This window comes from Furipterus horrens, unplaced genomic scaffold, assembly GCF_987537825.1.
Source record: "Furipterus horrens unplaced genomic scaffold, mFurHor1.1.pri manual_scaffold_5, whole genome shotgun sequence".
Classification (NCBI taxonomy): domain Eukaryota; kingdom Metazoa; phylum Chordata; class Mammalia; order Chiroptera; family Furipteridae; genus Furipterus; species Furipterus horrens.
This window is the reverse complement of record NW_028327175.1, coordinates 95,789,225-95,804,909: the sequence shown is the minus strand read 5'-3', so window position 1 is coordinate 95,804,909 and position 15,685 is coordinate 95,789,225. Positions and strand designations below refer to the sequence as shown.

Genomic DNA, 15,685 nt, shown 5'->3' with positions numbered 1-15,685 from the left:
CAGGGACAGGCCAAAAGGAGGCACAGTGTGTGTTAGAAGTGTTTCCCCGGCACTGGGCAGCTCCCCCAAGAAGTATAGAGTGTCCTGGTTTAGGTCTGTTAAAAATAAATACAATCATGCACCTCATAATGATATTTTGGTCAATGATGAACTGCTTCTACAACAGCGGTCCCGTTAGATTATAACAGACCTGAATTTTCTATAAGAAATGGAAGAACATGTGGCTCAGGAGGACTTTTTCCCTCTGATAGGAGCAATACTGTGGGCTGGGCTATAGATCCCCTTTTGCTCATAGCACATCAATTTTGAGTGCATGTCAGTCAGCCTGACCTGTTTGAGTACAGAGAAGCCTGTCCCAGAATTACATATTCCCTTTTCTTCCTTTCTTCCCTCCTTTCCTTCTTTCCTGCTTTCTTTAAGAATACTACTGCTCCAACATGCAATAATCAAAACCACACTGCCAAGACAACCCCTGTGTTCCATCTTGGTTTTTTTTTTTTTTTTTTTAGTATATTTATTGATTATGCTGTTAGTTGTCCCAATTTCTTTTCACTTTACTCCCCTCTGTTCAGTACCCCTCTTCCCTCCAGCAATCCCACCCACCTTAGTTCATGTCCATGGGTTGTGCATATAAGTTCTTTGACTTCACCCTTTCCTATACTATTCTTAACTCCCCCCCACATCTATTTTGTACCTACCAATTATGCTTCTTAATCCCTGCACCATTTCCCCATTTCTCCCCGTCCCCTTCCCAGGTGGTAACCCTCCAAATGATCCTCATACCTATGATTCTGTTCCTATTTGATTGTTTGCTTAGTTTGTTTTGTTTTTATTTTGTTAGATTCAGCAGTTGATAGTTGTAAGTTTCTTGTCATTTTAACATTCATAGTTTTGTTTTGTTTTTTTAAGTATATTTCATTGATTATGTTGTTACAGAAGTTCCAATTTTTTCCCCTTTGCTCCCCTCTGCCCAGTACCCCCTTCCCTCCAGCAATCCCACCCCCCTTAGTTCATGTCCATGGGTTGTGCATGTAAGTTCTTTGACTTCACCCTTTCCTATACTATTCTTAACTCCCCCTATTTTGTACCTACCAATTATGCTTCTTAATCCCTGTACCATATCTCCATTTCTCCCCCTCCCCCTTCCCAGCTGATAACCCTCCAAATGATCCCCATACTTATGATTCTGTTCCTATTCTGGTTTGCTTAGTTGGATTTTTATTTTTTAGATTCAGTTGTTGATAGTTGTGAGTTTGTTGTCATTTTGGTGTTTATAGTTTTGATCTTCTTTTTCTTAAGTAAGTCCCTTTGACATTTCATATAATAATGGCTTGGTGATGATGAACTCCTTTAGCTTTACCTTGTCTGGGAAGCACTTCGTCTGCCCTTCCATTCCAAATGATAGCTTTGCTGGATAGAGTAATCCTGGCTGCAGGTTGCCTTTCATCGCAATGAATATTGCTTGCCAGTTTCTTCCTGCCTGCAAAGTGTCCTCTGAGAAATCAGCTGATAGTCCTATAGGCACCCCACTGTAGGCAACTCTCCACCTCTCTCTTGCTGGCCCCAGGACTCTCTCTTTATCTTTCACCTTTAGCATCTCAATCATGATGTGTTCTGGTGTGGTCCCCTCTGGGTCCAACTCTCCCGGGACCATCCGTGCTTTCAGGACCTATATGTCCATCTCCTTTGCAAAATTTGAGAAGTTTTCCTCATTTTTTTCAATTCTTGCTTCCTCATTCTGCACTGGTTGACTGTTTTTTTCCTTCCTTATGTTCCAAATCATTGATTTGAACCCCTGTTTCCTTCCCTTCACCATTGGTTTTGTGTGGATTTTTCTTCGTTTCACTTAGCATAGCCTTCACTTATTCTCTTATGCATTTGCCGTACTCAAGCATATCTGTCAAGCCTGTGAGCATCTTTATCACCAGTGTTTTGAATCCTGCGTCTGTTAGGTTGTCTATCTCCTCATCTGTTGGGTTGGCTATCTCCTCGTCGCTTAGTTCTCCCACTCGAACCTTGATCCATTCCCCCTTTTGGGCCATACTTCTCTGTCTCCTCATTCTGACAGGCTCCTGTGTTTGTTTGCCTCTGCGTCCCAGGTAGTTGTATTCCTTCTTAGCTGTGAAGGGAAATGCAGCCTGTCTATCTAGGTCTCCATCTTGACCGAAAGTCCACCATCTTATTTTGTTTTTTTTTCCCCTATAGACTCTTTATTTTACTGTGATGAGACACAAGACTCACAAGTACAACTATATGCAGAGTCCCATCTTTGGTTTTAGTTACAAGTCTGAAAAAGATTCAGGTATGCAAGATCTCCATCAAATAAGAAGAGTGATTATTTGCCAACAAATTAAAAACTCTACTCTGCTTACAAAATTGATTCATTATAACATTCTGTTGGCTTTGTGTGTCTGGGATCCCCAAGATCACCTAGACTTTATAGTTATGCTCACTTCTAGGCTTTATTCCAGTGAAAGAAAACATAATAGGGTCTGCAAGACTCAAGTGGAGTCTGGAGAAATTCAAAGACAGGTTTCAGTTAAATGTTCTCTACTGCCCATAGGAGAATACATCAAGCATGCTCTTTTCCCCAGCAGTAAAAATGCAGTAAAATCCCATCTTGTTTCTTATTGCTACTGATCCTCAAGCCACCTTTGACCCCCTCCTGAGAATCACTGTTATGGTAATCTATGCCTTACCATCCTGTTCCTCCTGGATGTTCCCAATCAGTCCAGCCCACGCCCCTGTTCATGAAGCAGCATTGACAGCTTCAATATTTTATCTCTGACTGTATTTGAAGGAAGCAGGGGGAGGGCTTGAGGGATAGTGTTTATAAAGTCCACAGTAGTGCACAGCTGTAATTTTCAACTGTTGTGCTACAAGAATTTTTAAAACATGCAATGCCTGGCTATTTAGTCAGGGGCACTGACCTGTTTTCCCTTACATTTTATTATGTTGACAACAGCCAACATAATAGCCATCCAGTGTGAATGAATCAAAATTATATTTATTTTTTTGTCAGGTCAGCAAAAAATATATATTTTTGGTGTGCTGAAGAATTTAAGTAATTTGTTTATGTGTGCCATGAGATGAAAAAGGTTGAAAATTGCTGATGTAAATGATGTCCTAAACCTTCACATTCACTCATCACTGACTCACCCAGAGCAACTTCCAGTCCTGCAAGTTCCATCTAGGGTAAGAGTTCTATATAGGTCCCATTTTAAAATATATTTTACACTGTATTTTTACTGCAGCTTTTTTATGTTTAGATACAGAAATACTTACCATTGTGTTACAAATGCCTACAGTATTCAGTACAGTAACATGCTATACAGGTTTGCAGCCTAGCAGCAATAGGCTGTACATACCACATAGCCTGGTTTGTGGTGCCATAGCATCTAGGTGTGTGCTAGTGCACTCCAGGATGTTCCCACAATAACAAAATTACCTAACAATGCTTTTCTCAGAACATATCCCCATCATTAAGGGATACATGACTATAAAAGGAAACCTCATTTAATATGCAGTCAGGAAGCCCTGAAAGAGAGCTCTCATGTGCTACCACCCAGATCCCAAATGGAAAGACACAACACAGCAGGAGGAAGAAATAATTTCTCCTTACCCAGCAAAACATTTCATTCTTCACCTGAACCTCTTTAGCTGGACTCCTAGTTAAAGTCCAGCCAATGAGAAAGAGCACACTCAGCCAATGAGAAGCCATTACCATCCTGAACTCTTCAGAAACAACCCATCCCAACTTTGTTTCCCCCTTGCTTCATCCCTGAATGCTCCAGCTTTCTTTCATCTTTGAAAATACACTCTTCTTTTCAGGGTGAAACCTCAGTCAACGTTCAGATACCAACTCCGTGCTAAGGGTTTCTGCAGGCTCCCTCCCCCTATCAGAATGTCCCCTCCTTTGTAGAGTTTGGCACCACTCTATTCTGCTTCCTATTGACATTGAAAGAACGTTAATAGCCGCTATATATTAAGTATCTACTGGCAGGTCTTCCTGTGCTCTGCAGACACTCTGCACCTAATGGCTTGTTTAACCGTGGGAGGTTGCTCTGCCTCCATCTGCAGAAAGAGCCCTCCCCACACCTGGCAGTGATGGAGTGCGTGAATGTGATTCTGAGGGGGTGGGTCTCACATCACTTTCCAGTGGATTGGGCTCTAATTCCCTTCTGGCTAATAATGCACTCTAATTGGTTGCCTTTCTTGCCTTGTATTACCTTCCCCAGACAAAATATTTGCACCCAAATATTTGTTTCAGGGTCTGCTTTTGGGGAAAACACAAAGTCAAAAGATCTCATTATCCCCATTTTACAAATTAGGGAAATGGAGACTCGGAGAAACTTAAGTGACATATTTCAAGGTTATGCAGCTTATCAAGCATTAAATAAAGTATGAAAGCAACACTCCTTTTGATTTGTGAATGTGTGATTTTTTTTCTCCCTAGTATGTGAAGCCATAGCCTCCTAATGCCTATAATAGCTCCTTGAGCAATAATGCATTCTGCTCTCATTTTTTAAAAAGTTAATTGAATCCAGCTGTGCATGTGTGTTTTTAAAGTTCAAAACAGGACACACAATAGTGGATCAAGACCATTCCTGGAATGCTCTGGGCTCAGGCTGCCTTCATCCCCTCCAGGCCTCACTTGGGCAATTCAGGATGTTCTCTCTTCACACTCAACCCTGACCCCACTGAGACAGGAAAAGGCAGGATACAACTTCCTTCAAAGGAGAAATCACATTTTACTTGGATTGTTACTTGAGAACAACAAGTGTCTCCACACTCTTGACATACAAATCACATGTCTCTCGTTCATAGGGAAAAAAAGCTGGGGTCCTTCTGTCCCTCAACTCCAACCCCATCTTCCCCTCACCAAAATGTGGGGAAAGAGCAACTTTCAAGTCAAAGCAGGTCTTTGCCCCCGAAGCAGCATGGAGCAAGCCATCTCACAAAGTGAGACATCTCCTTAAAGCCATATCTTCACAAAGGAATTATAATACCCAGGCTGGCCAATTATCCTGGTCCTCCATGCCCATTTCATAACCAAAACCAATGAGCTCCTGAAAACATATTAATCACATCCATAAGAAGTATGCAAGGAGGGCCAGGATCTAGCAATGAATGCTACGAAGGGGTCCTCTGCTTTTGTTGGATATTTATTCACTCACAGTGTTGGGAGTGGGACAAGCCAAGAGCATCCCCACATGATGGGGAGCTGCAGCTATTGATAGATCGTGCATCCCCAGACAGACAGACAGCTTGTAGGCCCCACCGCAAGACCAGACAGAGGGCCCAGAGAAACCAGTCGCAGGCAAAGGTGCAAGCAGGGGTGTCTTCAGGTTGGGCTTCATGCAGCTGTGCTCTGAAGGAGCCTGGAAGGCAGAGAAGGCCTAGCTCCAGCTCTGGAGGAGAATAAAGGCTACCACTACCAGAACCTTCTCCCCCAGCTCAGGGATGGCCAGGGGCCCAGGATGCTTGGAGCTGTTGCTCAGTCCCCAGAAGCAGACCTTCCCTGCCTTGGGTTTTTTATAGACTAGGCCAGTGATTTTCAACCTTTTTCATCTCGTGGCATACAAACTAATTACTAAAATTCTGTGACATAGCAAAAAAATTTATTTTTGCTGATCTGACACACAAAAAAAGGATGGCTATTGTTATGTTGACTATCATCACTTTTTAAAATTTCATAGTCTAAGGGAAAAGAGATAGGTATTGCATGTTTTAAAATTTTTTGCCAGTGATCCAGCCAAGATGGTGGCATAGGCAGACATGGTTTGCCTCTTTACACAAACACATCAAAGTTACAACAAAAATATAGAACAACCATCAGAAATCAAGTTGAATGGACATCTGACAACTACTGAATTAAAGAAACCTCAAACATCAAAACAGATAGGAATGTTACAGAACCCCTGGGCTGCTCCAATTGAAAACAAACCCATGGGCTCTTTAGTTAGGGGTCCAATTGCCCGCCGCCAAAAATTACAACTCTGAATATTATATTTGAGTGGAAAGAAAAATTGTTTATTTAACAGTTACACATATCCTTGCCTCCCCTCTACCAAACCTAACCAGTTTTAGGGGGGTCAGAAACACCGTTTCCCTACTTCCCAAACACAGTTCAGCTTTACCAGCAGCTGCCAATCACTCTTCTGATTGAGGAGGTCCTTTCTGTGCTGTGGTGCCCTCCAGCTCTCAATGCAGAACCGCCTAGATTCTCAGCCTCCTTGCGAACTGTCTTCTTTCTGTAAACCGCGTGGATCTCCTCTCCTTCTCCAGAGCACCTCTGCGAACACCCACCAGCAAGGGAGACAGCCCCAGAGCATGCCCCCCCTAAAGTGTTTGCAGCTGCCTATATATCCCTGACTGTGTCCTCTGACGCAGTGGGTGTTGCCAATAGTTCTGACTATTGGCAGAACCCCACGTAGGCTCTGTGTGCCTTCCATACCATCACCTGGTTCAAGACTCCTCCCATCCACCTGAGGCTTTGGATGCATTAAAGCAATTTACATAATGAAAGACACTGGCCATCAGCCTTAGGCATGTGGAGGCATTCTGAAAGCTGCTTCCTTCTCCCCATCCCCCAGCCACAAACTCCGGGGATTTTTGGACTCCCCTGTTTCTGTAACAGGAAGGGCGCAGACATGGAACGGTTGTTCTCTCACCCACGTGTAGTGGATAAAAATTTGGGAGGGATATCTCATTCCCTCTGAGCTCCAGCACTGGGGTAGTGACTTGAAAGGCACCAGTGGCATACAGGGAGAAACTGAAGGGTCTGGCATCAAGCAAGCGGAGGCCATTGTCTCTTTTCTAAACCCTCCTCCCATTGGGGTGGCAAGCTGGTGCCATATCTAAGATTCCACCAACCTGGCTAACACTGTTTGACCCACCTTGGAGATCCCCAGAGACTCCACCTCACCCAACTTACAGGCCCACCCAAGCTGCTTTTCCATATGAATGGCTGGTCTTGGCTCATGCTTCACAACTTCCTAAGTCCTCTCAAACAAGCAACAGCTGGTCTCAGTGAGCTCCAGGCTGAGCACTACGAGCAGCCAGCTTAGATTCACAGCTTGGCTTTGCCTGGGAGTTTCCAAGACCAGCACAAGTAGCAGCCATCTCAGATTGCTTTATACCTCAGGCAGGGTGCCATTGGAAAAGCACAGGTAGGGACTGACCTTGACATGTACCTCCCAGGAAACCCCAGGGCAAACACACCTAGTGGACAGCTACAGACAATGTCAGAGCACTACTACCCTGCCCCTGCACAGCTGATCCTCCACAGAGGGCAGAGGTTGGTGGTCAGTGGTCACAGCCAGTCCTTGCAGCTGACTGGCCTGGGTAAATGTTGCAGGAACACAGATCTCTGGGTAGGGGAATTCTCATGCTCCTCCGCCCAGGTGTCGTCCCATGACCTAGGAGATGATGAGCTAATCTTGTCTCCGCCTTCGGCTTTAGGCTGTTGAGGCCACTGAGTCATGGAATCCTGGCAACAGCGAGTTCTGTTGTGTACTATCTGCCTCCTTGTTAATAAAGTCTTAAAATGGAGCTGGCATTGAGGATTAGTGGGTCTGCTTTGCTTCCCTGATAGGTGCTTGCTAAACCATGAGTTACCCTGGCTGTATTTTACATATTAATGATACTTTATAAGAATTCTTTCACTAGTAAAATTCTTCTATTGTTGGCTGGAATGTCATACCCCCTGTTCTAGTAACTTTTGAAATCCTAATAAAAGAAAGATAAGGCTTCCCTTCTCCGCTGTTGGTCAGAGCCAGCCACAGTCCTCCATTTGTTACTGGCCAATCATCCTGCTTGCTGGATTTATCTCAGCGTCCACGATCGTCAAAAAATAACACTTCAGGTAAATCCCTCCTATTGATCTGCCAACAGCAACCAAGCCTCAACTACAAGAGGAGGGTATACTCAGCCAACATGAAGGGTGCACCTTGAATACTCAGCTTGGGTGATAGGGGAGGCTGTGCCACTGGACCCTATAGGACACCTACTATGTTAGGCCACACTAGCAAAACACAGAGTCAAAGCAGCTCTACCCAATACATAGAAACAAAGACAGGGAGACTGCCAAATTGAGGAGACAAAGAAATATGATGCAAATGAAAGAACAGATCCAAACCCCAGAGAAAGAACTAAACAAAACAGAAATAGTCAACCTATCAGATTGACTGGTTATCAGAATGCTCAGAGAAATTATTGAGTATGGCCACAAAATAAAGGAAGAAGTGAAGGTTATACAAAGTGAAACAAAGAATAATATATAGGGAACCAACAGTGATGGGATGGAAGCCGGGATTCAAATAAACAATTTGGAACAAAAGGAAGAAATAAACATTCACCCAGAACAGAAAGCAGAAACAATTGAGAAGATTAGGAACCTCTGGGACAACTTTAACCATACCACTATCCAATCCATAGGGATGCCAGAAGGAGAAGAGGATGAGCAAGAAATTAAAAAGTTTTTTGAAAAAATAATGAGACTTCCAGCCAAGATGGAGGTGTAGACAGACATGCTGCATCTCCCTCCACAACTAAGAAGGAATACAACTACCACAAAACCAGCAATAACCAGAAGTTCCAGAAAATAGATGAAAGTCCAACATATGAAGTTATAAAGAAGTGGTGCTTGTCTGGACGGGTAGGAGGGGAGAAGCTGGGGATGAGAGGCCAAGCTGTGCTGTCCGCAGCAGCAGTAGCAATGGCAGCAAACAGCGGTAAGCACAGACACCTGTATTCAAGGGGAGGCAAGAAGCACCTGGGGAGCACCCCTGACTGAAGACCAGACCCGTCAGCTTGTGATTCCAAAGCCAGGGAAGGCAGACCTCCATTGCCTTGGACTTTGAGGTCCGGTGGGGGTGGGGACGGAGGAGGAGGCTCCTGGTCTCTCAGTGGAAAGTGAACAGCAGGAATCCATCTTGGACTGCCACCCCCGCAGAAAATGCCACAGCGTGGTGAGATGGGTCACCAGGTTGTAACAAGTGCACGAGGCTCCACCCTCTATAGCATAGGAGGTGTGACAGCCCCACCCAGGAAGCAAAGGTAAACACAAAACTGTCAGGATGGCACAGATCATGATAGAGATCCCAGTGATGCAGCTGACCAGACAGCAAATTTCTAATCTAACAAAGCAGCAGATAGGAAATCTTTCTGAGGCATAGTTCAGAGCTTTGGTTTTAAAAGCACTTACAGACCTAACAGCAGATCTTAAACAAGACAGGGAAGGAATGAAGGCTAGTTCTCCTGAAACGAATGAAAACACATATGAAACTAGTGGTGAGGGCAAGAAAACCAGGGATCAAATCAACAAATCGGAACATAGGGAAGGAACAGTCAACCAGTACAGAAACAGGAAATGAGAAGTGAGGAAAATGAGGAGAAGCTCCGAAACTTATCGGACAGTTATAAGAAGGCCAACATCCAAATCATAGTGTTGCTAGAAGGTGAAGAAGAACTAGAAATGGAAAAATTATGTGAAAAAATAATGAAGCAGAACTTCACTAACTTGGGGAAGGAAATAGACTTACAAGTCCAGGAAACACAGAGAGTTCCAAATAAACTGGACCCAGGAAGAACCACACCAAGACACATTATAATCAAAATGTCAAAAATTAAGGATAAAAAGAGAATCTTAAAAACAGCAAGAGAGAAGAAGAAAATTACATACAAAGGGGTCCCGATAAAACTATCAGGTGATTTCTCAAAAGAAACTCTGCAGGCAAGAAGGGACTGGCAAGAAATATTCAAAGTAATGAAAAGCAAAAACCTACAGCCATGATTACTCTATCCAGCAAAGCTGTCATTCAGAATAGAAGGGCAGAGAAAGTGCTTCCAGGACAAAGTGAAACTGAAGGAGTTCTTCAGACCCAAACCACTGCTATATGAAATGTTAAAGGGACTTGTTTAGGAGAAAGAGGATCAAAACTATGAACATTAAAATGAAAACTGTATCACAACAACCAACAACAGAAGCTAGGGGATTGAAACAAAGGCAAACTAAGTAGGCAACGAGAGTGTGAACAAAATTATAGGCATGGGGAAAATTATGCGGCGAGGTCAGCAGGGAGAAGGAAGGGTGAAAAGGGAGGGAGATGGTACAGGAATTAAGAAGCATAGTAGGAGGCAGTGGAGTAGATAGGAAGATGTTGAGAAGAACTATATGCACAACCAATGCGCATGGACTGAGGGTGGGGGACAACTGGAGGGAGGGATGTCACTGGGTGGAGGGGAACAAAGGGAAAAGAAATTGGGACAACTGTAACAGCATAATCAATAAAGCATATTAAAAAATAAAAATAATAAAAAATTTTTAAAAATAATGAAAGAAAACTTCCCTAGTTTGGTGAATGAAATAGACATACAAGTCCAGGAACCACAGAGAGTCCCCAAACAGCTAGATCCAAAGAAGACCACACCAAGACACATCATAATTAAAATGCCAAAGATTAAAGATAAAGAGAGAAGCTTACAACCAACAAGAGAAAGAATAGAGTTAACTCTCATACAGAGGTATTCCCATGAGACTATCAGCTGACTTCTCAAAAGAAACTTTCCAGGCAAGAAGGGACTGGCAAGAAATATTCAAAGTGATGAAAGCAGGAACCTACAACCTAGATTACTCTATCCAGCAAAGAAAGCTATCACTTAGAATGGAAGGGCAGATAAAGTGCTTCCCAGACAAGGTAAAGCTAAAGAAGTTCATCATCACCAAGCCATTATTATATGAAATGGTAAAGAGACTTATTTAAGAAAAAAAAATCAAATTATGAACATTAAAATGACAACAAACTCACAACTATCAACAACTGAATCTAAAAATAAAAGCAAAAACAAAAACAAACTGGACAAACAACTACAATAGGACAGAATCATAGGTATGGGGGTCATTTGGATGGTTATCAGCTAGAAGAGGGAAGGGGCAGAAATGGGGAATGGTGCAGGGATTAAGGAGCACAATTGGTAAGAATAAAACAGACAGGAGAATGTTAAGACTAGAATAGGAAAGGGTGAAGCCAAAGAACTTACATGTATGATCCATGGACATGAACTAGGAAGGGGGATTGCTGTAGGGAAAGGGAATACTGGGCAGAGGGGGCAAAGGGAAAAATTTGGGACAACTGTAACAGCATGATCAATAAAATATACTTTAAAAATTCTTGCAGCACACTGGTTGAAAATCACTGGACTAGACACATCTGTTGTGAATGAGGCTAAGAGACAGGAACATTACTTCTTCCCTTATTACCACTGGCTCTCCAGGTCCCAAGCACGTTGGCGAGAATCTGAAGCTGAGGCCCAACCTCAGGACGGGGCTGGGAAGTAGTTACATGGGGTTGTTGGCAGGGTGTCTGTTCCACTTAGCGTCCAAGTTCTTCATGTACTTCTGGACCCAGTGCTTCTTAGCATTACCACAGAACTTCTGGCCCTGCTCAGTGGTGAAGCTGTGGGAAAAATGGCAGGGCACCCCTGAGACCTGTCAGGAGCCTGGAGCTCTTTAGGAGAAGGTGGGTGTAGCAGCCCATGGAGGACAAGCTGCTGCCCAGCCCCCTAGAAAATAACTAATATGATGTCACCTCTCTGTGTGTCTGCATGTCTGTTCCAGTGCTCATGTTCAGTCACCTTCCCATCAGATGGTAGAGGCCCAGTCTTGCCTTTAGATAACACTGAATTTCTACCCACAGGGAGGAGTAAGATAATGCAATGTAAACTCTCAAGAAAAAAGATGGATGCCTCCAGTTCACACACTATGCAAGAAAGTAAGGCCATAAGGGTACCAGGGCAGGGAGGGGGCAGCGGGATGTTCTCGTTTAGGCCAACTCTGAGCAGGGGCTGCCCGACTATGGATCTGAGCCTAGTGCCAGTGGGAAAAGTTCCTATAATATGAACATCACTTTCCAATGGCATGCCACTGTTTATACAGTGAGTTCACACCTCCTGCTTCATGTGAGAGGCAGCTATGAATTATTGGGAGTCCTAGGTGACCTTGAGCAGGTCACTATTTTGGGCCTCATTTGTCCTCTGCAAAATGGAAATAATTTTCTTCGGCTCACAGAATGTTCAAGAGGATTAGTTAAGATTACATTATACAGAGTGGATCTAAAGTAGGTTTATAGTTGTTAGTATGCAAAACAGCATTTATTCTTATATTATTTATTAATTATTGTATTTTCCATATAAATAACTATAAAACTACTTTTGCCCCACACTGAGTGCCCTGAATGGTGCCTAGTATGCTTTTGGTGCTCAATAACTGATTGTTGACTCTGACACCTCTTTCTAGTTTTATGGATGAGGAAGCTGAGATTCAGAGAGGTGAGGTGACTTCCCCAGGATCACAGGGCCAGGTCCTCTTGACTTCACTCCTCAGTGACCCTGGAGTCTCATCTCCCTTCCCACCCCCGCCCCCAACCCTGGCAGATGCCCAAGGAGAAGTACTAGTTAGTTACATCACTCCTGCCCTGGGGGCAGATATTCCTGTTGGACAGCTGATAGCTTACCATTCTGTTCTCAAGAATTTTCTTGAAAAAGAAGGCCATGCAGCAAGGAGAGGGGTTGGCCACAGAGCCTGAAATACAGGAAGAGACAAGAGCCATGACCTTTCTCAGCCTGCCCTAGGCTCTGGGTTTCAGATATGGAGCCCTTTTTCTGCTTTAAATACCTCTAGTCTGGCCACTGGACTACAGCATTCTCCTCCAGCTTCAGACTGGTTGGTCCTCCACCCTTCACTGTGCCATCCCAGTCATGCCTTCAGGGTGGCTTTCCTGCCCAAGAGACCCAAGCTGGGGCTGGAAATCTTATTTGCAGGGACAATGCAGTAAGGACATAGGGGCCAGGAGCAGGAGTCTAGCTACAGTGGTCGTGAGGTCTGCCATGTCCTGTGCAGGAGAGGAGAAAGCTGAGGACTCAAAGCTGGGGTGTGGAAGGCTGGGAACAATGGGCCTGGTTCCTTGCACAGTACTCCACCCTCCCTCTGTCCTTAACAGAGGAAGCTAGGAGGGAATGAGCTCTAATATAACTTCTCCTCCTCTCCTCTACCCCTCCAGGCTCCCTTGGAAGTCCTAGAGGCCTAAGTTCTGCAAAGAGGAAGTTGTTGCCCAGCTGAGTCAGGGCATACTAAGGCACACTCTAAGAAGGGCCAGGGCGGGGAGCATTGCCCCAGGGGGCAAAGTGCAAAAGCTTTGAATGCATAGTCAAGAAGGTTGATTAATAGTCTGGCTGTGCTGCTTATTCCCTATGAGGATCCTGGGTAAGTCACCTCTCTGAGTTTCTTCAGCTGAAAGAAACTCTCCTTCCTTCCATTCATTCACCAATTTTTTCAGGCACGTGCTATGTGCTAGAGTTCTGGTAGGGAGAGAGAAATGCGATCAAGTATATATAATAAACTATTACAGGTGCTGACATAGCAGGCATAGAGCAAGCAGGTGCTGCCATCATCTGTCTGTATTCCTTTGGACCCCTTTACCGCTGGCTCTCAGAAGCCTTGCAGTCCCAGCCGTTAGGCTGCCAGAGCTGCCTCGCCTACAGGCTCTAGGAAAGTGTGAAGTGCCTGGAAACTTACATCCACAGGGCAGCACTTGACCAATGTCTGCTGGAAATATACAGACACCAGGTCCAGAGTGACCTACACTGCTTCCTGAGTTCTTGGTGGGGGCAAGTCAGTTACCCTTCATGCTGCAGGACTTTGCTGTCCCCCTTCCCTTCTGGGTCTGCACCACCCTCCCCTGCTAGTTTCCCCTGGAAGCATTTTCAATAAGCCACTTGCCCACACATCCTCGAATGGGGACCCTGACCTGAAACAAGGGGTATACTTGGGGAGTTGAGAACCACTGCTGGGATGAAAGTTGAGGATGTACTCAGCTGTGCTGAGGTTCGGAAGATGGGAGGCAGTGGTAACCATGCTGGGCCTTTGTAAATCATAACAGTCAGTTCAGAGTGATGGTTAGGCATTGAGGTGACTTTGTCAGACAGAGTGGAACATGGCACACACCTCATTCCATGCCCCATTCCTAGATCTCAGACTGAGATCCCATATTTAGAGATCGTTGTCATAGTTCCTTCCATATCCAAGCCCTGCCCCAACTCCCACCCCCCAGTTTTCTCCATTTCACATCTCATGGAAACACTTAGCCTTCTCTGGTCTCCCTGCTCTGGCCTCCTAGGGCACCAGGAATGCACCAGGTTGGGAGCACAGGGACACATGTCACCTGATGCTCAGTCGTGCATCTGTGTCTCCTGCTTGACCATGAACACTGTGAGGCCAACATTTCATCTCCATGCCCACCAAGTTCCGAACACATCGCTTGTTATATGGCTGCTGTGCGCAGAATGAATACATGGCGGTCCAGCTCTGGGTACTGCTCCTCTGGGCCAGGGACTCCTGTAACAGAACCTCTGGCTGCTCCAATTGAAACAGAACCCCAGGCTGTTTAGTTAGGGGCCCAATTGCCCACCGCCAGAATTACAACTCTCAGTACTAGAGTTTAGTGAAAAGAAAAGGAACTGTTTATTTAACAGTTAAATAGATTTAGATTATTTGCGGATTTCTGCTGTTGAATCTTATGTTCTTTAAAATACCCACAAACACGTAGTTCTGCCTCCCCCTACCAAACCAGGCCAGTCTTAGGAAAGTCGGAAACACGGTTTCCCTACTTCCTAGGCACAGTTCAGCTTTGCCAGTAGCTGCCAATCACTCAATTCTGATTGGGGAGGTCCTTTCTGTGCTGTGGTGCCCTCCAGCTCTCAATGCAGAACCGCCTGGATTCTCAGCCTCCTTGCAAACTGCCTTCTTCCTGCAAACCGTGTGGATCTCCTCTCCTTCTCAAAACCGCATGGCAAGAGCCTCTTAAAGCAGCCTGGAGAGCCCTCTCAAAACCGCATGGAGAACTCAGCTTCTTTAATCTTCATGGAGAATCTAACTTCTCAAAACCGCATGAAGAAGGCCCCTTCACCAAGCCGCATGGAGAGAGCGCGCGAGAGAGAGCAACCTAGAGAGCCCCTTCCTCCAAACTACATGGAGGGAGAGCGCGAAAGCGAGCGAGAGAGCCAGAGAGCCAAAATGTCCGCAGCTGCTTATTTATCCCTGACTGTGTCCTCTGAGGCAGTGGGTGTTGCAACCAGTTCTGACCATTCACAGAACCCTACGCAGGCTCTGTAGGCTCCCTCCATACCATCCCACAGTTCAAGACTCCTCCCATCTTCTTGGGCCTTGGAAGTATCAAAGCATTTTGCATAACAAAGACACTAGCAACCAGCCCCAGGCAGACAAAGGCGTCTTAAAAGTTGCTTCCTTTTCCCCATCCCCCAGCCGCAAACTCTGGGGTTTGTTTTTGGACACCCCGTTTCTGTAACACTCCCATATGGTGTCTTCCCAGTACGACTGAGGTCAGCGTGTACCAGGGGGAGCCAGCAGGCAGGTCTGCTGATGGGAGCAAGACTGATCTCACTGCCCTGCTTTACAGAGTGAAAAACACTGGGAGCCCCTGCTCAGCTCCTCATCAGCCTTACACCTTCCCCTCATTAGCCTCTCCTGGCAGAGCATGAGGAGCATTCAGTGAGGAGCCGTTTATACATGCAGGGGCATTTCATGATTCCATTTTACAACATCCCATTGTAATTTTGCTCCTCAGCAATTCAGGGGGGTTAGCCTGTTGTCTGGGTTTTACACTGC

At 45.1% G+C, this 15,685-nt stretch overlaps 1 protein-coding gene across 1 annotated transcript; it reads right to left on the bottom strand.

Annotated features, from left to right (window-relative positions):
* Positions 1 to 11,341: 11,341 nt before the first annotated feature.
* Positions 11,342 to 13,688, bottom strand: CCL24 (C-C motif chemokine ligand 24). Its single transcript, XM_090279345.1, is given in 4 exon segments — positions 11,342 to 11,459; positions 12,465 to 12,481; positions 12,483 to 12,583; positions 13,682 to 13,688. Coding segments are annotated over 4 exon segments (243 nt in total).
* Between the last annotated feature and the right edge of the window lie 1,997 nt (positions 13,689 to 15,685).